The sequence below is a fragment of the Zalophus californianus genome, chromosome 8 (genome assembly GCF_009762305.2).
Source record: "Zalophus californianus isolate mZalCal1 chromosome 8, mZalCal1.pri.v2, whole genome shotgun sequence".
In the NCBI taxonomy this organism is placed as follows: Eukaryota; Metazoa; Chordata; class Mammalia; order Carnivora; family Otariidae; genus Zalophus; species Zalophus californianus.
Window position 1 is genome coordinate 114,826,984 of NC_045602.1, and position 22,342 is coordinate 114,849,325.

The window sequence follows — 22,342 nt, forward strand, 5'->3', positions numbered from 1 at the left end:
CAGCCAAGCACCCTTTATTAAATCTATTTTATAAATGAGGAAACTGAAGCCCAGAAAACTTCCACACTATCCTGCCAATCCAAAATGAAACTATTTATGCATAATGCAAGTTACAATAATTAGAAATTTGGAAACAAATGTAGACATTGTCAACCAAACCTAAATTAAAAGACTACAAAGTAATTTTATTAGGAGGAAGAGAAAAGAGAAAAAGGAGTAAGAGTTAATAGGAAAGGAATTACCTCTAAGTACACATTTTTAAAGATATCAATTGCCCCCAAATCAGAACTAATTTAGACCAAACTAACTTTGCCAGCTAGTAAAAAAGAACAAGGTCTGTCCCATACGTGCAGAAACACAAAGACTATAGAAAACAAATCTCTTTCATCCTGAGGTCACAAGCTGATCCATATCTTTGTGTATATCTAGCAAGACCATGACATTAAAAAACCAAAAAGGAGTAAAATGAGAGAAAGAGAAAAATGAAGAGAAGCAAAAGAAGCATAAAGGGTGTCATAAGGTAGTATCATAGGCGTTGCCTGTATCTGACAAAAACGATGTGATCACTGGTAAGAGTGATGTGCTCAACAGAGTATTTCTTAAACATACCTGGGATAGATTCTCTGATACGATGAATTAACTCCACATAAGCTTCCCTTGAATACCTGCAATAAAGAACAAAAAGGCTTAGATGAACCAATCTTCTTTAAATGAATGCTACAAAAAGATAACACTATGAATTACCACATATAACCACATCTCATCCATATAGGACAGTACAAAAGTAGGTTAAAGTACCCAAAAGAGCCCTTTTGATCCAAATCCTGTAGTGTAACCTAATCTACAGTCCATGAAACTTTAGTTCAAGAACATATATTATTTTAAATAGCCTTTTTAAAAAATAAGTAGGGGGCACCTGAGTGGCACAGTAGGTTAAGCGACAGACAGCTCAGGTCCTGATCTGTGTCATAAGATCGAGCCCCGGGTCAGGCTCCACGCTCAAGAAGGAGTCTGCTTGAGATTCTCTCTCCCTCTCCCTCTGCCCCTCCCATTCGTGCTCTCTCTCTCAAATAAATAAATCTTAAAAAAAATAAGTAAATAGCCTTTTTATTTCATAAGTGAGGACAGATTAAACACTTAGAAGGATCTCTAAAATTGCCGATGTGGAAAACAAGGCAAGGCACTTGTTCCATACAGCTTTCCATTTGTCACTTTACCCTTTCAGTCTTACCTCTGCAAGACATATAACTCCCAAAGTAAGTGAACACACAGAGGTATGTTTAAATTCCAAGACTTAAAAAGCTTTAATGTTAAAAGCTACAGAATTCCAATTTCAAAAAGAGTGTGCCACACAGTAGGTGCTTAATAAAAGAACATGCTAGGGGGCCTGGGTGGCTTAGTCAGTTGAGCATCTGACTTGGTTTTGGCTCAGGTCGTGATCTCAGGGTCATGAGATCAAGCCCCACATCGGGCTCTGCACTCAGTGCAGAGTCTGCTTAAGACTCTCTGCCCCCTCCACGCGTGCCCTCTCTCTCTCTCTCTCTAAAATAAATAAATCTTAAAAAGAAATGTTAAACAAATGACATGAGTGATTCAGTCCTTTTAGTCTACACTTCTGGAGTAAACAGAAGCAAGTTATCGTGTCCATGAGTTTACTCATGTAACAAATTTATTGAGCAGCTCCTATGTGCCACACACTATACTAGGTTCTTAGACACTGTGTGGTCCTTAAGAAAACATGGAAAGGTGCATGATGCCCCCTCCCCAAGCAAGTCTGACCCTCTCCGCATAGCCTCCAATACACGGCTGCTTCCACTCTGGGCTGGTAGGTGGATCTGTTTACAGATGTTGTCTCTCTCATGAATCAGCTGTAGAACCTGATTAGATAGAACACATTAAAGGTCATCAAAGTCTCACCAAAGAATCCTGCAGAAAGAAATACCACCCCCACTGTTTCTCTACCAAGGTGAATTTTCAAGTAATTAACAGGCTGATTACCCAAATCCTTTATTTTTACTCAAGCCATGTTATCTGTCCCAGACATTTCATTTCCCTGATGGCATCTCTGCTTTCAAAAAGTGAAAAAAGCAAGCAGAGTTCAAATTCAAGGCATAGGCTGACACAGACAAAAAAGGAAAAATGGTTATTTGTTTCATCTAACTTCCAAACTAATTAGCCACTCTAAAAGACACCATCATGGGGCACCTGGGTGGCTCAGTTGGTTAAGCGACTGCCTTCGGCTCAGGTCATGATCCTGGAGTCCCGGGATCGAGTCCCACATCAGGCTCCCTGCTCGGCAGGGAGTCTGCTTCTCCCTCTGACCCTCCCCCCCTCATACACTCTCTCAAATAAATAAATAAAATCTTTATAAATAAATAAAAGACACCATCAAGGGTTGCCTGGGTGGCTCAGTCAGTTAAGCATCTGCCTTCGGCTCAGGTCATGATCCTGAGGTCCTGGGATCAAGCCCCATGTCCGACTCCCTGCTCAGCAGGAATCCTGCTTCTCCCTCTCTCTCGCTCTCTCTCTCTCAAATAAATAAAATCTTAATAAAAATTAAAAAATAAGGGTGCCTGGGTGGCTCAGATGGTTAAGCGTCTGCCTTCGGCTCAGGTCATGATCCCAAGGTCCTGGGATCGAGTCCCGCATCGGGCTCCCTGCTCCTTGGGAGCCTGCTTCTCCCTCTGCCTCTCTCTCTCTCTCTCTCTGTCTCTCATGAATAAATAAATAAATAAAAGTTTAAAAAATAATAATAAAAAATAAATAAAAATAGGGCGCCTGGGTGGCTCCGTCAGTTAAGCGGCTGCCTTCGGCTCAGGTCATGATCCCAGGGTCCTGGGATCGAGCCCCACATCAGGCTCCTTGCTCCGCAGGAAGCCTGCTTCTCCCTCTCCCACTCCCCCTGCTTGTGTTCCTGCTCTCGCTGTGTCTCTCTGTCAAATAAATAAATAAAATCTTAAAATAAATAAATAAATAAATAAATAAAAATAAAAAATAAAAGACACCATCAAGAAACTGGAACTAGGTGGAACCTGGCTGGCCCAATTGGTGGAGCATGCAACTATGGATCTCAGGGTTGTGTTGAAGCCCCACACTGGGTGTGGAGATTACTTAAAAATAAAATCCTTAAGGGGCACCTGGGTGGCTCAGTCAGTTAAGTGCCCAACTCTTGATTTTGGCTCAGGCCATGATCTCAGGGTCCTGGAGTCAAGCCCTACACTCATCAGGGAGTCTGCTTGAGAGTCTCTCTCTCCCTCTCCCTCTATTCCCCCTGCCCCTCACTTGCACACTCTAAAATAAATCAATCTTTAAAAAATAAAGTATTTAAAATGAAGAAACTAGAACTAAGAAAAAATATTTGAAAAAATATACTGACAAAGGATTTATATCAAGAATACATAAAGAACTTTTACAACTCAATAAGAATATAATCCAGTGGCAAAAAGGTAGGGGTGGGGCCAAAAGACAGATATTTCACCAAAACAAAAAAACTCAAAAACAAAAGGTTCCACATGTGGGCTATACATTCCATGCATTGCTAAGGCACTTTGATAAGTACCTTCCATACATTATACCTATTTCCCAACAACCTAAAGCGGAAGGTTATTATTAATCCCTTTTTACAGATGAAGATGACAATCTGACCGTGATGCCCTTGAAGACAAAATTTTTTTAAATATATCAGTCCCAGCTCTGCCCCACCTCGGTGGACTTTAAATCTTTGGTGGAATTAAAGGGCAATACAGCAATACACAAGATCCCCTGAGCAAGATTCAAGGACTGCTGCCTCCCACTGGGTCCAGCCTTTGGCATACTTAAGGATACTGGTAACAGCCTGGCACAGTTCACTGTTGATACTCACCTCATCAGGAAAGTCTTTGGGGTGGGGAGAGGTGAAACGGATCCTCATTTCAGGATCTACTCTGGAGACCTGATCCAGAAGGTGAGCAAAACGAAGACCCCCATGCTTGGGTTTATAGTTGGTAGAAAAGCCACGGCTCAGGTTAGTAGACACTGCATTGTTGAACTGGACTTCAGAACTGTCCCGAAAACTATTAACATTCTGACCAAGAAGTGTCACTTCTTTCAGCCCCTAAGAAAGGGAAAATAAATACATCGGAAGCAAATCAAAATTTTTTTGGTAGTTTCATGCCAAATCACTAACTGAAATTAGTTGAGCCTACCAAGAGCCATCCATAAATGTATTCTATTCTGTATTTAACCAGTAATTTCACATTTGGTCATCTTGTCTGAAGAAATGAACTTTAGGGCGCCTGGGTGGCTCAGATGGTTAAGCGTCTGCCTTCGGCTCAGGTCATGATCCCAGGGTCCTGGGATCGAGTCCCGCATCAGGCTCCCTGCTCCTTGGGAGCCTGCCTCTCCCTCTGCCTCTCTCTCTCTCTCTCTCTCTCTCTGTCTCTCATGAATAAATAAATAAATAGATAGATAGATAAATAAATAAAAATAAGATTTAAAAAAATGAACTTTAGAATTTTTAAAACCTTAAATAAAAATTATCATCAAAGCATTTTTTAGAGTAGCAAAAACCTGGACACAAACTCAATGTTCAATAATAATGGTTAATTTATAACACCATAAATCAAATTATGACAGCATTCTATCAACTGAATATTATATAATCATTGCCTATGAAGTATTCTTCCCAAAATATTTAGCCTAATGTGAGTCAAGCTTTTACACCTAACTTCCAGTTTACCAGAATTCAGAGGAATATTTTATATGACAACATGAAGAAGCAATCAGACAAATCCAGACATATCCGATCTCTTCAAAAACTTAATGTATCATTTAAAGCAAACAACAAAAAAATGAAAGGGCTGTTTTAAATTAAGAGGGATTGAAGAAATATACAAACCAAGTAAAACCACAAATCTTTTTTTTTTAAAGATTTATTTATTTGATAGAGAGAGACACAGCGAGAGAGGGAACACAAGCAGGGGGAGTGGGAGAGGGAGAAACAGGCTTCCCGCAGAGCAGGGAGCCCGATGTGGGGCTCGATCCCAGAACCCTGGATCATGACTTGAGCCGAAGGCAGATGCTTAACAACTGAGCCACCAAGGTGCCCCAAAACCACAAATCTTGATTGGATCTCGGTTTGAAAATAAAAAAAGCAATACAGTATTTTTGGACAGGGACGCCTGGGTGATTCAGTCAGTTAAGCATCTGCCTTCAGCTCAGGTCATGATCCTGAAGTCCCAGGACTGAGACCCATGTAGACCTCCATGGTCAGTGGGGAGTCTACTTCTCCCTCTCCCTCTGCTCCTCCCTGTTTTCTTTCTCTCTCTCTCTCACTCTCTCTCTCAAATAAATAAATAAAATCTTAAAAAAAAAAAAAAAGATATTTTGGACAACTAAGAAATTTTGAGGAGCACCTAGCTGGCTTAGTTGGTAGAGCCTGGGACTCTTGGGTCGTGAGTTCGAGCCACATGTTGGGTGTAGAGATTACTTAAAAATAAATAAAAAAAAGACATTTGGGAGCACCTGGGTGGCTCAGTTGGTTAAGCATCTGCCTTCAGCTCAGGTCATGATCCCAGGGTCCTGGGACTGAGCCCTGAGTTGGGCTCCCTGCTCAGTGGGGAGTCTCCTTCTCCAGCTCCCTCTGCCTATCGCTCCCCCTGCTTGTGCTCCCTCTCTCTGTCAAATAAATAAATAAATAAAATCTTTAAAATAAATAAATAAAACAATAAACAATGTCTCTATCCTGAAGAGTAAGTTCTGGTACTGTGAGGGAGTTGGAAGGGAAGAAGGAGACAACTTGAGACCAGGAAGCACTTGGAGAGGTAGGGTATGGAGAATACCTCAGAGTGCCTGTGAGCAGCCAGAGACCAAATCAGGGAACTAAGAATTGGGGAATGGGAGATGAGAAGAGAGCACTGCCAGAGTGTAAGAACAGACAAACTGCTGACTGAAAACTAGAGCAGGGGCTAGCTTCCACAGTTCCTGAGCCAAGCAAGTAAGGCAACAGGGAGACTCTAGTGGAAGAAAAGCTCCATATTCCCTTCTACAGTCCTCCTCTTCAGGGCTAAAAGATCCAGGCCTAGAGTTAGCGGGGACCAGCTCCCAAAAAGGAAGGAAATAGTTATTTCCCCTCTGGCCTCTGACTGGATTCACTACCCTCATCTATTCTCTGTCCCTCAACTAGTAAGCTGGCTCTGTAATAAAAATGAGGAAGATATTTGGGAAGTTTCCCTATAACAGACAAATAAATCATTCTCTGAAAATTTCCTATGTGCCAAGTAGTTTAAAAACATTTGGGGGGGCGCCTGGGTGGCTCAGTTGGTTAAGCGACTGCCTTCGGCTCAGGTCATGATCCTGGAGTCCCAGGATCGAGCCCCACATCGGGCTCCCTGCTCACCAGGGAGTCTGCTTCTCCCTCTGACCCTCCCCCGTCTCGTGTTCTCTCTCTCATTCTCTCTCTCTCTCTCAAATAAATAAATAAAATCTTTTAAAAAAAAAAAAAAAAAAAAAAAAACATTTGGGGGCAGGGCACCTGGGTGGCTCAATCAGTTCAGGGGCCTACTCCTGATTTTGGCTCAGGTCATGACCTCAGTGTCTTGAGATCAAGCCCTCCAGTGGGCTCCACACTCAGTGGGGAGTCTGTTTGAGATTCTCTCCCTTCCCCTCTTCCTCTGCCCCCCTCCTCCCGAGCTCTCTTTCTCTCAAATAAACAAATAAATCTTTTTTGTTGTTTTAAGATTTTATTTTTTGACAGAAAGACAGAAAGAGACACAGTGAGAGAGGGAACACAAGCAGAGTGGGGGACGGAGAAGCAGGCTTCCCACAAAGCAGGGAGCCCGATGCAGGGCTCAATCCCAGGACCCTGGGATCATGACCTGAGCCGAAGGCAAATGCTTAACGACTGAGCCACCCAGGCGTCCCCAATAAATAAATAAATCTTAAAAAAAAATTTTAGGAGCACCTTGGTGGCTCAGTTGGTTGAGTGTCTGACTCTTGGTTTCAGCTCAAGTCATGATCTCAGGGTTATGAGATCAAGCCCCACGTCAGGCTCTGTGCTTAGCAAAGAGCCTGCTTGTGATTCTTTCTCCCTCTCCCTCTGTTCCTCCCCCTCTTTACGAATGCTCTCTAAAAATAAATAAATCTTTAGGGAAAAAAAAAACTTAAACTACACGGGCACCTGGCCAACTCAGTTGGTAGAGCATGTGACTCTTGATCTCAGGGTTTTGAGTTCAAGCTCCACAGTGGGTGTGGAGATTTCTTAAAAAAAAAGAAAAAGAAAGAAAGAAAAGCATTTAAGCTACAACAATCTTTCCAATAACCCAGCAAGGAAGTTACTATTTTATCTTCTTTTCATAGATTGGGAAACTGTTTCAAAGATGATAGTTAAGTGAGCAGGGCACCAAACCCGAGAATGCTGCAGCCAGAATTCATACTTAATCATCTGACTCTAGACTCATGCTCTCTCCATTCCAATGTGCTGCCTCCTAAGCAAACTTCACATGGATCTGCCTATAATTTATAAACAGCAAATCCAAGATATTCACCCAGGCATTTCTTTCTGGCCAGGTACGCGTTCTAAACTCACACAGCTCAGAGAGAGCACAGGCAGCAAAACAAGAAAGGTTCTCCTCATCCTCCTAAAACCACACTTAGAAGACAAAGACCTGGAGAACTTTTCACCTGCTCTGAAAGCTTCCTCACTTCCTCTAGAATGGAAGCAACAGGGCGACTCCTCTCCCGGCCACGTGTGAAAGGAACAATGCAGTAGCTGCACATGTTGTCACAGCCTCGCATAACAGACCTGGGGAGAAAGGCACCAAAACTTGGTAACAGGACTAGCAGGAGTAGCACGCCCCGCCCCCGCCGCCCCCCCGGGGAGGGGTCGTAGCTCCCGCAGCATTATCCCCTGGCTCCAAGTCCTCCTGGCACCATGCTCACACTGGACCAATCGGAGGCATTTTTAAGGCAAACATTTTTTTTTTTTTTTTAAGATTTTATTTATTTATTCATGAGAGACAGAGAGAGAAGCAGGCTCCCAAGGAGCAGGGAGCCCGATGCGGGACTCGATCCCAGGACCCTGGGATCATGACCTGAGGCGAAGGCAGACGCTTAACGACTGAGCCACCCAGGCGCCCTAAACATTTTTTATTTTTAAAAACTAGTACTTAGGGCGCCTGGGTGGCTCAGTTGGCTAAGCGCCTGCCTTTGGCTCAGGTTGTGGTCCTGGAGTCCCGGGATCAAGTCCCGCATCGGGCTCCCTGCTCAGCGGGGAGTCTGCTTCTCCCTCTGACTCTCCCCCCCTCATGCTCACTCTCTCATTCTCTCAAATAACTAAATAAAATCTTTAAAAAAAAAATAAAAAATAGTATTTAATCACAGGATAGAAACCACATTGTAATTGGTGGATATAGCAGTTACCCTGAGGGAGCAAACTGGCAAGGCAATGGGGTGCCTTTTTATATACCCCATATATATAAATATTTTGTTTGAATGTTTTATATCTAGACCAGAAAAAAAATAAGTATCATAAAATGTGTATAATGAATAGAAACATCAGATTTAACAACAGATGTTGGCGGGGATGCGGAGAAAGGGGAAGCCTCCTACACTGTTGGTGGGAATGCAAGCTGGTGCAACCCCTCTGGAAAACAGTATGGAGGTTCCTCAAAAAGTTGAAAATAGAGCTACCATACGATCCAGCAATTGCGCTACTGGGTATTTACCCCAAAGATACAAATGTAGGGATCCGAAGGGGTACGTGCACCCCGATGTTTATAGCAGCAATGTCCACAACAGCCAAACTGTGGAAAGAGCCAAGATGTCCATCGACAGATGAATGGATAAAGAAGATGTGGTATATATACACAATGGAATATTATGCAGCCATCAAAAGGAATGAGATCTTGCCATTTGCAACGACGTGGATGGAACTGGAGGGTGTTATGCTGAGTGAAATAAGTCAATCAGAGAAAGACATGTATCATATGACTGCACTGATATGAGGAATTCTTAATCTCAGGAAACAAACTGAGTGTTGCTGGAGTGGTGGGGGGTGGGAGGGATGGGGTGGCTGGGTGATAGATGTTGGGTAAGGTATGTGCTATGGTGAGCGCTGTGAACTGTGCAAGCTGTTGGATCACAGACCTGTACTTCTGAAACAAATAATGGAATATATGTTAAGAAAAAAAAAAAAAGAAGGGCGCCTGGGTGGCTCAGCTGGTTAAGCGACTGCCTTCGGCTCAGGTCATGATCCTGGAGTCTTGGGATTGAGTCCCGCATCGGGCTCCCTGCTCGGCGGGGAGTCTGCTTCTCCCTCTGACCCTCTTCCCTTCTCGTGCTCTCTATCTCTCATTCTCTGTCTCTCAAATAAATAAAATCTTTAATAAAAAAAAAGAAAAAAAAAGAAGATAGCAGGAAGGGAAGAATGAAGGGGGGAAAGCAGAGGGGGAGACGAACCATGAGAGACAATGGACTCTGAAAAACAAACTGAGGGTTCTAGAGGGGAGGGGGGTGGGGGGATGGGTTAGCCTGGTGATGGGTATTAAAGAGGGCACGTTCTGCGTGGAGCACTGGGTGTTATGCACAAACAATGAAACATCGAACACTACATCCAAAACTAATGATGTAATGTATGGTGATTAACATAACAATAAAAAAAGAAAAAAAAAAAGAAACCTCAGATTTAAGAGAGAGGGTTCCATATTTCTCACTCATTCCTGATCCAATTATTATGGTATCTAAGTGAAATCACTCTCTTCCATCTGCATCCTGTATATGAAATCCTCAAATTATCTTAAAGAAATAATTTTGAATATGTATCAAAGATGTTCACTGAAGAACTGTTAAATAAATGTTAGCTATTATTTTTATTAAGCATTCCAACAACAGAGTATGGGATAGCCATTAAAATGACAGGTTGGCAAACTTTCTATAAAAAACCAGATAGAAAAATTTTTAGGCTTTGCAGACCATACAGTCCCTGTCACAACTACACAATTTTGCTATTGTAGTACCAAATGCAGCCACAGATAATATATAAACAAATGGGCATGGCTGTATTTCAACAGAACTTTATTTACAAAAAACATGCTCTAACTTTTTTTGCCAATTTGCCAACCTGTTATAGAAAATTTAATAACATAAATGTTCACCATTTGGGTGCCTGGGTGGCTCAGTTGGTTAAGCGACTGCCTTCGGCTCAGGTCATGATCCGGGAGTCCTGGGATCGAGTCCCGCATCGGGCTCCCTGCTCAGCGGGGAGCCTGCCTCTCCCTCTAACCCTCCCCCCTCTCATGTACTCTCTCTCTCTCATTCTAGCTTTCTCAAATAAATAAAATAAATCTTAAAAAAAAAAAAAAGAAATGTTCACCATTTAACCATCAAACCAAATAAATTGGGAAGCCTGGGTGGCATAGTCAAGCGTCTGACTCTTGATTTCAGCCCAGGTCGTGATCTCAGGGTCCTAGGATCAAGCCCCAGTCAGGCTCTGAGCTCCACGTGGAGTCTGCTTGGGATTCTCTCTCCCATCTCCCTCCACCCCTCCCTGCTGTTCTCTCTCTCCCTCTCTCTCTCTCTCTAAAAGGAATAAATAGGGGCGCCTAGGTGGCCCAGTTGGTTAAGCGTCTACCTTCAGAGTCCTGGGATCATGACCTGACCCGAAGGCAGATGCTTAACCAACTGGGCCACCCAGGTGTCCCTGCCCTTAACATTATTTTAAAAGTGAGAAAGAAGGAGTGCCTGGATGGCACAGTCTGTTGGGCATCCAATTCTTGGTTTCAGCTCAGGTCGTGATCTCAGGGTTGTGAGATCAAGCCCTTGTCGGGCTCGGCGCAGAGTCTGCTTGAGACTCTCTACCCTGTCCCTCCCCACCCCCACCCCCAGCTAATGCGTATGCACTCTCTCTCTCTCTACAGCCCCCCCCCCAAAATAAATAAATAAAAGTGAGAAAGGAGAAATTCACTCCTTGTCTCTTGGGCGGTGTCTCACACGAAGGCAGAAGTAGCACTGGGGCTTGTCTGGACTGGCATGATGTCAGCATAGGTCTCATCCAGAGAGAGCAGCAAGTTGGCAGCTTGTTGGCCTGACTCAGCAACAGCCAGCAGGCGAGGAAGGTCCCGATAGGCATCTGGACCGGCCAAAATATCCACCATTTTCTCCCTGTTGAGAATCTCCTCCTTTAATCTCTCAGCCATGCAGCCTGGGAAGGAAAAAAAATAAGCACCTGTTCCCAGATTCATCATCTGGTCTCATGGCTACTTCTCAGTACACATCACCTCTAGCTAAGGTCAGAGACAAGGGCACAGAAACTTCGCTAAGAGTTTAGCTTCATCGCTCCTCAAATTTGCCCAATACTTCCATAGCACTAGAACCTGCATCTTCCTATATAAAAAAACCACAGGAAGCAAGCAACTAAAGAAATTCAATTAAATGCCCAGAAAAAATTAAGCCATCACCCAGAAACATTTCTAGACATGAACCATCTCTTTTTTCAATTGAAATTTATTTGGTACTCCAAATAAAAAATTTTTTTTCAGGAACTGGCTATAGAGTTTCAAAGTCTAGGGGCGCCGGGGTGGCTCAGTTGGTTAAGCATCTGATGTTGGCTCAGGGCATGATCTCAGCATCCTGGGATCGAGTCCCACGCCCAGCAGGGAGTCTGTTTCTCCCTCTCCTCCTCAACCACTCATGCTCTCTCTCTCAAATAAATAAATGAAATCTTTAAAGAAAAAAGAAGGATTCAAATGGTAAATTTTATGTTATATATATTTTACCACAATAAAAAACAAAGTATTGGGGGAATTTCTGAAATTCCTAACAAAGATATAGCCGGGGGCTTCTATAATGAAGGAACTGAGGTGAAAGATTTCAGCTAATCCTTCCAACCTCCTACATCACTTAGTACATTAATCTGTATAACAGGATATGCTCCAACTATGTTTGAACCCTTCATCAAGAGAAATTAATTTAATTATTCCACAATGGACAGTCTGTTTAAAATTAAATACATTGGGCGCCTGGGTGGCTCAGCTGGTTAAGCAACTACCTTCAGCTCAGGTCATGATCCTGGAGTCCCGGGATCAAGTCCCGCTTCGGGCTCCCTAATTAGGAAGGGGCCTGCTTCTCCCTCTAACCCTCCCCGCTCTCATGTACTCTCTCTCTCTCTCTCTCATTCTCTCTCTCTCAAAATAAATAAATAAATCTTTTAAAAAAATTAAATTAAATTAAATACATTAACTAAATTCTGGGACCAAAAGGGTACAGAATATTCATTTTTGAAACATGCTTCCCAGCTATCTAGATCAGAGCTGTCCAACAGAACTTTCTAAGATAATGGAAATGTTCTTTATCTGTGCTGTCCAAACTGATAGGCACTAGTCAAGTGTGGCTACTGAGCAGTCAATAGGTGGCTAGTGAGAATGAAGAAGGGAATTTTTAATATTATTTAATTTTACTTAAATTTATTTTTTTTAAGATTTTATTTATTTTAGAGAGAGACAGAGTGAGAGAGAGAGAGAGAGCATGAGTGGGGTGAGGGGCAGAGGGAGAAGCAGACTCCTTGCTTAAGCAGGGAGCCCAATGCAGGGCTCGATCCCAGGACTCCAGGATCATGACCTGAGCTGAAGGCAGACGCTTAACCGACTAAGCCACCCAGGCGCCCCTTAAATTTATTTAAGATTTTTTTTTTTAAGTAATCTCTACACCCAACACGAGACTGTAACTCACAATCCCGAGATCAAGAGTTGCATGCTCCACCAACTGAGCCAACCAGGGGTCCCTAATTTTAGTTAAATTTAAATAACCACATGTGACTAGCGGCTACCATACTGGTCAGTGTAGGTCTAGATCTTCACTTGGGCATACATCAGGAGTCAAGATGAAAAGTGCCTATGCTATAAATTCGTGCTGTTCTTTCAGACTCCAAACTCTCTCCTATCCATAACTCTATGCTGCCATAAGCCACATTAGACTCTAGAAAGGATAGGCCACTTTCTGAGTACCTATTACTACAAGACACTATGAAAAGCCCTTTTATGAGCTTTATCTCATTTAGTCCTACAGCCTCTGACATCAAATACAAAGTTATGAGGTGTATAACAATTCTTCAAACACTGGGAATCCAGCCTCTAAGGGCTTCCCAAGTGTGAAAACACAAAACCTGCAAATTACCGGATACCTAGAATCCCAATCCTCAGAGGTACTCGGGAGCGGAGCCGTTTCGTCTTCAGGGCTTTAAGCTGATGTAAACGATTCCAGATGGTCTGCTCAGCCTTCTCCCTACAAAGATCAAAAGAGGTAGAACTGAACCTGAAAATAAACTGGAGCACAAGCTAAAAGAGTAGGACAATGGAAATAAAAACAAATTTCAACCCTTTAAATGAATATCTATCTTTTAGGTTAAGGGAAGATAGGCAGGGAGCCAACTGAAGAAGCACCACTTGGTGTAATTCACCCTTCCTGCATATGTCCAAACCTGACAAGCCTTTGAGTTAAACTCAGAAACAATCTACTTCACAAAGCCTCATAGAAAGTTTGTCCACCCCTTAACTGCCCTATCACTTTAACTATACTTTTCCCTGTAGTTAGCAACTTCTCTTTTATTGTTTGATTTTTTATAGTGCTTTCTGCCAGATGTTAGAGCTATTTGTGTGTCTGCCTTAGTTCCCATATCAAACCAAGCTCCTTAAAGCCATGCTCCACAGAAGAAGGGTTCATTTCTGAATGTTCCAACAAAAATGTTGGATTATATTAATACTAAGGAAAACATTAACACTAATATGCCTTGTACACAGAAACAAAGTAAGAAATAGTATGTTCACTTCTGATGGATGCCACCATCTCTGCACTGACTGCACCCTAACCCTTACGATGTGAATTACATCATAAACGTGCCATTACCTGCAAGAGAAACCTTGGGAAAAGTTGGGTGCCTCAGCATACCCTCGGGTTCCTCATCTATAAAACGGGTTTGATAATAGCACCTATCTCATACGGTTGTTGTGAGAATTAAATTAGTTAGTGCATATGTAGTGCTCAGCACAGGACCTGATACACAGTACGTGCTCAGCAACATCAACCGAGTTCTATCATTGCTATCTCCACTGTTGTAAAATCACCAGTCCACTGACTCATCTCCACAGGTCCGCCAGCCTGGCACTGTTAACTCTGGCATTAAATATATTCACCTTCTAGGTAAAGAACAAACTCTCACCTGATAGAACATGTGACAAGGAGGATCACATCAGCCTGAGTGGAAAGCAAGGGAAAATTATGATCTTTGAAATCGGCCTTGTAGAATCACTATCCATAGCCCTTTTTTTTATTACTGTGGTAAAACATACATAAAATTTACCATTTTAACCATTTTTAAGTGTACAGTTCAGTAGCATTAAGTACATTCACATTGTTGTGCAACCGTCACCACCCTCAAGCTCCAGAACCATTTCATGTTCCCCAACTAAAACTCTGTACCCATTAAACATTAACTCCCCATTCCCCTCCACCTCCCAGCCCATTTTTAACTTAGTTCCTTGCCTAAAAGTGAGCACCACCATAAAAGTTTCAAAAATAACTGGAACAAAAATACACCTTAGTTCCATGCTACACATTTTACTCAAGGGAACTCACTCTCACCAGGCCATACCCTATTTCTGAAGCTGCATCTAAAAACTGGCACAAATGCAGAGTCTCACCCAGGCTCAGAAAACAATAGAAGCAGAAAATGCATGTACCTCTTGGAGGTTCCTGGTCCGCAAGTAGCCACTCTTCTGTAAGATAGACCAGGCTATCTCTGTGTCATTCACATTCATTTGGCAGCCGTAGGTCTCCAGATAGACTGCAATGAGAGGGGGATTCCACAGTAGGCTGACTAAAAGGGGCCACATGTCTCAAAAGGTCTCCTTCCCAAATGCCCCAGAAACATCTGGGGCAACTGGTTATCCACTAAATCCCCTGTTGCTTCAATTCTAAGACACCATTATGCTCCAGGTCTACCCCCAAATTAATGACAGCCTTTCAGAACAAAAGAAATACTACATTATACACATACATAATTACAGGCCATATCATTTAAAAAACAGGAGAGGAGCACCTGGGTGGCTCAGTCATTAAGCGTTTGCCTTCGGCTCAGGTCATGATCCCAGGGTCCTGGGATCGAGCCCCGCATCGGGCTCCCTGCTCAGTGGGAAGCCTGTTTCTCCCTCTCCCACTCCCCCTGCTTATGTTCCTTCTCTCACTGTGTCTCTCTCTGTCAAACAAATAAAATCTTTAAAAAAAACAAATAAGGGAGTGCCTGGGTGGCTCAGTCGTTAAGCGTCTGCTTTCGGCTCAGGTCATGATCCCGGGGTCCTGGAATCGAGCCCCACATTGGGCTCCCCACTCAGCGGAAAGCCTGCTTCTCCCTCTCCTACTCCCACTAATTCTGTTCCCTCTCTGTGTCTCTCTCTGTCAAATAAATAAATAAATTCTTAAAAAAAAAGAAAGAGGGGCGCGTGGGTGGCTCAGTTGGTTAAGCGACTGCCTTCGGCTCAGGTCATGATCCCAGGGTCCTGGGATGGAGCCCTGCATCGGGTTCCCTGCTCGGCGGGAAGCCTGCTTCTCCCTCCCCCACTCCCCCTGCTTGTGTTCCCTCTCTCGCTGTGTGTATCTCTCTCTGTCAATTAATAAATAAAATCTTTAAAAAAAAAAAAAGAAAGCATGGCTGTATTATGATGTAAAACACATTTGCATAAGGTTTTAAGAACATCAATTTCATACTCTGGCAAGCCCTTTGAAACTAAATTTCTACATCAACTCCTCTCCAACATATTTTAATCAACAGACCCAAATAAAGTCCAAATGAAGTTAAAAGTTAATGACAAAAAATCATATGAAAACAAACATAAAACAGCAGTAATTTATAAAAGAAAGAAAGAAACATCAGGGTATTCTTAAACCTTCCTTGGCTCACTTTACTTGTCTAAAAATAAAAACACCAAGGGGCGCCTGGGTGGCTCAGTGGTTATGTATATGCATGTGTGTATATGTGAAGAAACATATTATAGCATTACTTATAAAACTTTTGAAACAATTTAATGTCCAACTATAGGGGACAGGTACATCATAGTACAGCACAATGCAGTATTTTATACCAATTTTTAAAATTTTTTTTAAAGATTTATTTATTTATTTGAGAGAGAGAGAATGAGAGAGATAGAGAGCACAAGAGGGAAGAGGGTCAGAGGGAGAGGCAGACTCCCTGCTGAGCAGGGAGCCCGATGTGGGACTCGATCCCGGGACTCCAGGATCATGACCTGAGCCGAAGGCAGTCGCTTAACGAACTGAGCCACCTAGGGGCCCTCAATTTTTAAAAATTTAATTACAAAGGGGCACCTCGGTGGCTCAGATGGTTAAGCGACCCAACTCTTGATTTGGGCTCAGGTCATGATTTCAGGGTCATGAAATGGAGCCCTGCAAAGGGCTCTACACTCAGCAGGGAGTCTGCTTAAAGATTCTCTCCCTCTGCCCTTCCATCAGCTCACATGAGCATGCATACACTCTAATAAATAAATAAACCTTTAAAAAAAAAAAAAAGAGGGGTGCCTGGGTGGCTCAGTCAGTTAAGTGTCCACCTTCTACTCAGGTCATGATCTCGGGGTCCTGGAATGGAGCCTGGGTTGGAGCCCTGCATCAGACACCCTGCTCAGTGGGGAGTCTGCTTCTCCCTCTCCCTCTGCCCCTCTCCCCCCCAACACTTGCGTTCTCTGCTCTCTCTCGTGCTCTTTCTTTCAAATAAATAGAATATTAAAAAAAAAATTTAAAAAAGAGGATGCCTGGGTGGCTCAGTCAGTTAAGCGTCTGCCTTTGGCTCAGGTCATGATCCTGGAGTCCTGGGATCAAGCCCACGCCATCAGGCTCCTTGCTCAGCAGGGAACCTGCTTCTCCTTCTGCCTGCCGCTCCCCCTGCTTGTGCTCACTCGCTCTCACTCTCTCTCTCTGACAAATAAATAAGATCTTTAAAAAAATTTTTTAAAAAAAAAAAAGAGGGGAAAAAATCTGTTTAAGCATAAAGAATGAATTTCTACATCACCAATTGTGAAAGCTGTCTTATGATTTAAGATGATCTAAAAATTAGAACAGAGATTATAGGGTTTCCAAAGGTAACCAAAGAAAAGACTCCCCAGGACTTCTACCCACCCTAGTCACATGGACCAAAAGTACAAGTTTTTCTTTTTTTTTAAGATTTTATTTATTTGTTTGAGAGAGAGAGCTCCCCGCTGAGTGAAGAGCCGGACGCCAGGCTTGATCCCAGGACCCTGAGGTCATGAACTGAGCCAAAGTCAGACACTTAACTGCCTGAGCCACCCAGGCACCCCAAGTTTCTTTTTTTTTTTAATATTTTTTAAGTAATCTCTACACCCAACATGGGGCTCAAACTCACAACCCTGAGATCAAGAGTTGCACACTCCACAGACTGAGCCAGCCAGGCGCCCACAAGTTTCTTTATATTAATGTTACTTGATGAAGTCTGACAATTCCATAACCTAGCAGGCTTCCCACCCTATTAACCCTCCAAAGCTGGGTCTGCAATAAAAGAATAATTATGAACCAGGCTGTGGATGCTGGAAAGGAACAAAGCAGGAAGTCTGAAGAGAGAAGAAAAGTAAAACCAACCTTTTCTTTGCCTCCCTAAAAGTTCATCCACTGTAAGATAGGGGGGTGGGTCCTCCATGTCCGGCTTCTCTTGAGGAGCTGAAGCACTTCTTAAAAAATGCTGAAAAGTCGGCCCACTGGCCAGCCTGGAGCTGAAATCCTTCCGAACTCCATCTTCCTGCTGCCTCTCCAAACTGGGACAAGCAGTGCTGGGGACACTACTATGTGCCCTGCAGGTCCTGAGCAGCAGCCAGGACACAGAAGCCAAGGGCCCCCACCTCTGTGTTTGCAGGACACACTGCAAAGGATGCATGGCACTAAATCAAAGCCCAAAGTCTGCAAAAGAAAAACAGGTATCACCGACATTTATTGAACACCACATACAGGGCAATGCTATAAGTACTTCCAGTGTATTAATACATTTAATACACAAAATACTCTTAATATTATCCCTATTTTACAAGTAAAAAAAAAAAACAACTGTGGCACCTTGCCCAAGATCATACAAAGGAGTGCCAGAGGTAAGATACAAATCCAGGTAGTTTTCAAAACAAAGATGTGGTAGAGATGAGATGAGATGGTGTGACAAAGTAACAAAAAAGCACCTGTGCCAGCAACAGTTTCAAGGGCATTAAATCTTTACAGCAATCCTCAGCAAAAAGACAACAGACAGTACTATTATCCCCACTCAGGGATGAGGAAATAGACAGAGGCTGAGGAACTTACCTAAGGTCCCACCTAAGCAACAGAGTCAGGACTCAAATGAAGGTCTATATGACCATAAAGCCCATGCTCCTAGCCCCCTTGCTACGTTGCCTCCCATTACTATGAAAACCACTTACTATCTGAGAGCATCTTCCTTTGAGTTCCTTTAAATGGAAAGTATCTAACATGGGGCACCATATGTCTGATCAGTGACTTCTACCCTCCAAAAATCTCGAATTACTGTCTTCAAACTTTCTACCCAGACCCTGTCACACATAGCTGGGGGATGGAAAAGAGCACAACCTTTATAGAGGGCAATTTGCCACTTTCCATCAAAATTACAAACACACAAACCCTTTGACTAAGCCATTCCATTCCTAGATATTTACCTTCCAGATAGTCTTACATGTACAAAAAGACCCATGTGTAAGGATACTCAATGCCAAAGTGTTTCTAACAGCAAAGGAATGGAAAAGATTTAAATGTCATCACAAGGGGGCTAGTTAAATAAGTTATGGTACATCCATGCAGTGGGATAAAATGCAACTGTTAGAAAGTAAGGCTGGGGACGCCTGGGTGGCTCAGTCGTTAAGCATCTGCCTTCAGCTCAGGTCATGATCCCAGGGTCCTGGGATCGAGCCCCACATCGGGCTCCCTGCTCCGCGAGAAGACTGCTTCTCCCTCTCCCACTCCCCCTGCTTGTGTTCCCTCTCTCGCTGTGTCTCTCTCTGTGAAATGAATAAAATCTTTAAAAAAAAAAAGTAAGTATCCATACATGACAAAAACAAGGAAGCAAAGTGCCCAATAATATCTACAGTATGCTACACTTTAATCTGCAGGGGAAGGAGCACGGGAATATTAATGTACATACTTGTAAATGAACACAGTATCTCTAGAACGGGTAAGAAACAGTGATTGCCTCCCAGGAAGGAACCTAGGTGACTCAAAGTACAAGAGATGGAGACACACTTCCCACCACACATCCTTAACGGACCTCAGGATCTCCAGCCTGACTGCCCCATTCCAGTCATACCATTTTTGTACTGATCTTCACTAGCTTCTAAGCTTTTATACACTCTGTTCTCTCTGGCCGGTGTATCTTCTCTCTGACTCAGCCAACTCCTATGCTTTTAGGTCTCTGCTTCCTCCTAGAAGCCTGTCCAGGCCACCATTCTCAAAGTCTAGGCTGGGGTCCTCCTGTAGGTTCCCAAAGCCTCCTTCTAAACCCCATCTCAAGACTCATCACACTTGGCTGTTAATTACTACTTACACTTCTGCCATCCCTTACAGGCTGGGAGGTCCCTAAAAGGGAATAAATCTCATCCATTTCTACATCTTCAGCATCTCTCATTCAGTAACTGGCTCATAGTAAGTGCTGTACATGTAAAATGAGCAGATGTAGCCTTTTACCTCTCTAACTTGATCACCTGCTGTATATGCTACCAGCACTTTAGGCAGGAGCAATGCTAACCTACATTCAAGTATCAGAGAACAGCAGACCTTTAAATGTGAGCTGTAAAGTCACCCTTTTCCAGGAGCCTGGGTGGCTCAGTCGTTAAGCATCTGCCTTCAGCTCAGGTCATGATCCCAGGGTCCTCGGATCCAGCTCCGCATATGGTTCCCCGCTCCGTGGGAAGTCTACTTCTCCCTCTCCCACTCCCCCTGCCTGTGTTCCCTCTCTCGCTGTGTCTCTCTCTGTCAAATAAATAAACAGAACCATTAATTAATTAATTAAGTCACCCTTTTCTGCTCCTTGCTTGCAAGTCAAATTCCTATCTCTGAGCTGCCAATTCCACATCTGTAAGATAAAGATAAAGCTAGTACCTATGTCCCAGAGGCATTGTGAGAATTAAAGAAGATATTAAAAACCCAACGTGGCATACACTAAGTCTTCAGTAACTGCACACTTGCAGCCCGCACTCCCCTTCATGGGAGACATAGAGCACTCGTGTTAAGAGCATGGACTCTGGGGCGCCTGGGTGGCTCAGTTGGTTAAGAAACTGCCTTCTGCTCAGGTCATGATCCTGGAGTCCCAGGATCGAATCCCACATCGGGCTCCCTGCTCAGCAGGGAGTCTGCTTCTCTCTCTGACCCTCTTCCCTCTTGTGCTCTCTATCTCTCATTCTCTCTCTCTCAAATAAATAAATAAAATCTTTAAAAAAAAAAAAAAAGAGCATGGACTCTGCAGTCCCAGTCGGCTCCAACTGTTGCCTCGCCAGGTAACTCTGGGCACCTGGGGAGCTTCTTAAATTCGGGGAGCTTCCATTTCTCCATAAGTAAAACGGGTATAGTACCTATCTCTGTGTCTGCTGTGAGGACCAAATGTGATAATGCAAATAAAATGTTTGCATTGCACAACGTAGGCGCTACGGTGGGGGGGGAGGGAGCGTGCCTCAAAACTTGGTAGTCCGCAACACCGACGAGACAGCAGCCTCGTCTCAACAGAAGTAAACCTAAGCGATAAAATATCCCAAACATGTTGTTGGGGTGGCTACAATGCTTCAGACGCGATGCTTAGCGCTTCTCATGGATTACGGGTTTTTTTTTTTTAAGATTTTATTTATTTTTCAAGAGAGAGAGAGACAGCGAGAGAGGGAACACAAGCAGGGGGAGTAGGAAAGGGAGAAGCAGGCTTCCCGCTGAGCGGGGAGCCCGATGCGGGACTCGATCCCAGGATCCTGGGATCATGACCGGAGCTGAAGGCCGACGCTTAACGACTGAGCCACCCAGGCGCCCTGGATTACGGTATTTAATCCTCACGGCAACATCGTCAAGCAGGTTCTATCACCCCCACTTGATGGCTGACGAGGCTAAGGCTCGGGGGGGGGGCAAGGGGGGTGACGTGCCCAAGGTCATAGGCGAGTAGGCAGCGGGGCTGGGGCGCGAACCCCGACAGAATGACTCCAGGGCCCGCGTCATCCTCCCCTTCAACACCAAGCATTTGCAGGGCTCCGCCGCCCTCCGGCCCCAGGCACGCACCGCCTCCGCCCGCCGCGCCGCTCACCTCCCGCAGCCCGAGCGCCCAGCATCCGGCAACGGAAGCTCGCCTCAGCCAGCCGAGATCCCGCCTCAGCGTTCCGCCGCCGAGCGGGCACAGGAGCGACTTCCGTTCCGCCACGACTTCCGTCCGGGTCGTCCCAGCGGAAGTGCTTCTCCCACTACGGTCCGGGTGGGTACCGGTTCCCGGCTTTGTAAAACCGCCGCTACGCCGACCTGAGTGGTCGCCCTTAGCCGTCCTGTGGCAACCGAGTGCTTGGGAAAGAGTGAGTGCGAATTAATGTGCTTTAAATGTAAAATACACACCGGATGTCGAAGAAAGAGTGCGGAATAGCTCATCAATCATGTTTATGTTGATTACGTGTTGAAACAATATTTAGGATATACTGGGTTAAATGAATATAATTTAAATTGGTTTCACCTGTTTGTTTTTACTTTTTTAATGTGGCTACTGGGAAATTTTAAGTGGCATACGTGGCCCACGTTCTCTTTCTACTGGACAGCGCTGCGCTATAACTTAAAGACTTCCCATTCCTGTGCCAGCCTGGACTCCCCCCCAGCCCCCGGGGGTGGGAGGTACAGACCCATGGTTCGGTTGCATAAGGGGAACCTCCTCTTGGATATCTAATGACTGACTCTAACTTAATACAGAACTCTTAATTTCCATACCCACATCCTCACCCAAAACCTGTTCCTTCCCAGTCTAGACCATCTCAGTAAGTGACCCAACCATCCTCCCAACACTAGGAGAAATGGAGGAGTCTTTTTTTTTCCCTCTCCCTCAACCTCTACAATCTGTCAGCAAGTCCTGTCAGCTCTCACTCCAAAATGTCTCATATCCACTTCCCCTGCTACAGCTCTAGCCCAGGCCACCTTCATCTCATCCAACACTACTGCGATAGCCCGCGAAGTGGTTTCCTTGTTTCTGCCCTTTGCCCTTGTCTCCTACAGACTATTTCCCATAGGGAGCCTAAGAGAATTTGTTTGGGACCCTTGGGTGGCTCAGTCGGTCAAGCCTCTGCCTTTGGCTGGA

The 22,342-nt window shown here is 44.1% G+C and overlaps 1 protein-coding gene across 4 annotated transcripts in view; it reads right to left on the reverse strand.

The window, feature by feature from the left end:
* CDK5RAP1 (CDK5 regulatory subunit associated protein 1) overlaps positions 1-21,512 on the reverse strand; it is a 38,929-nt gene extending 17,417 nt beyond the window's left edge. The window contains exons 1-10 of one of the 4 annotated variants that reach the window (XM_027623644.1): positions 21,317-21,512; positions 17,629-17,943; positions 14,709-14,812; positions 14,189-14,223; positions 13,154-13,254; positions 10,966-11,176; positions 7,660-7,780; positions 3,863-4,093; positions 1,780-1,877; positions 610-665 (exon numbers count right to left, since the gene is read on the reverse strand). In XM_027623644.1, coding sequence (XP_027479445.1) covers positions 610-665; positions 1,780-1,877; positions 3,863-4,093; positions 7,660-7,780; positions 10,966-11,176; positions 13,154-13,254; positions 14,189-14,223; positions 14,709-14,812; positions 17,629-17,920 — 1,249 coding nt within the window. In that variant the 5' untranslated portion in view covers positions 17,921-17,943; positions 21,317-21,512. Of the gene's footprint in view, positions 1-609; positions 666-1,779; positions 1,878-3,862; positions 4,094-7,659; positions 7,781-10,965; positions 11,177-13,146; positions 13,255-14,188; positions 14,224-14,708; positions 14,813-17,628; positions 17,944-19,812; positions 19,961-21,316 lie in introns of those variants that run through there. The other 3 variants (XM_027623643.1, XM_027623642.1, XM_027623645.1) reach the window with 3 other exon arrangements.
* Positions 21,513-22,342: the final 830 nt, after the last annotated feature.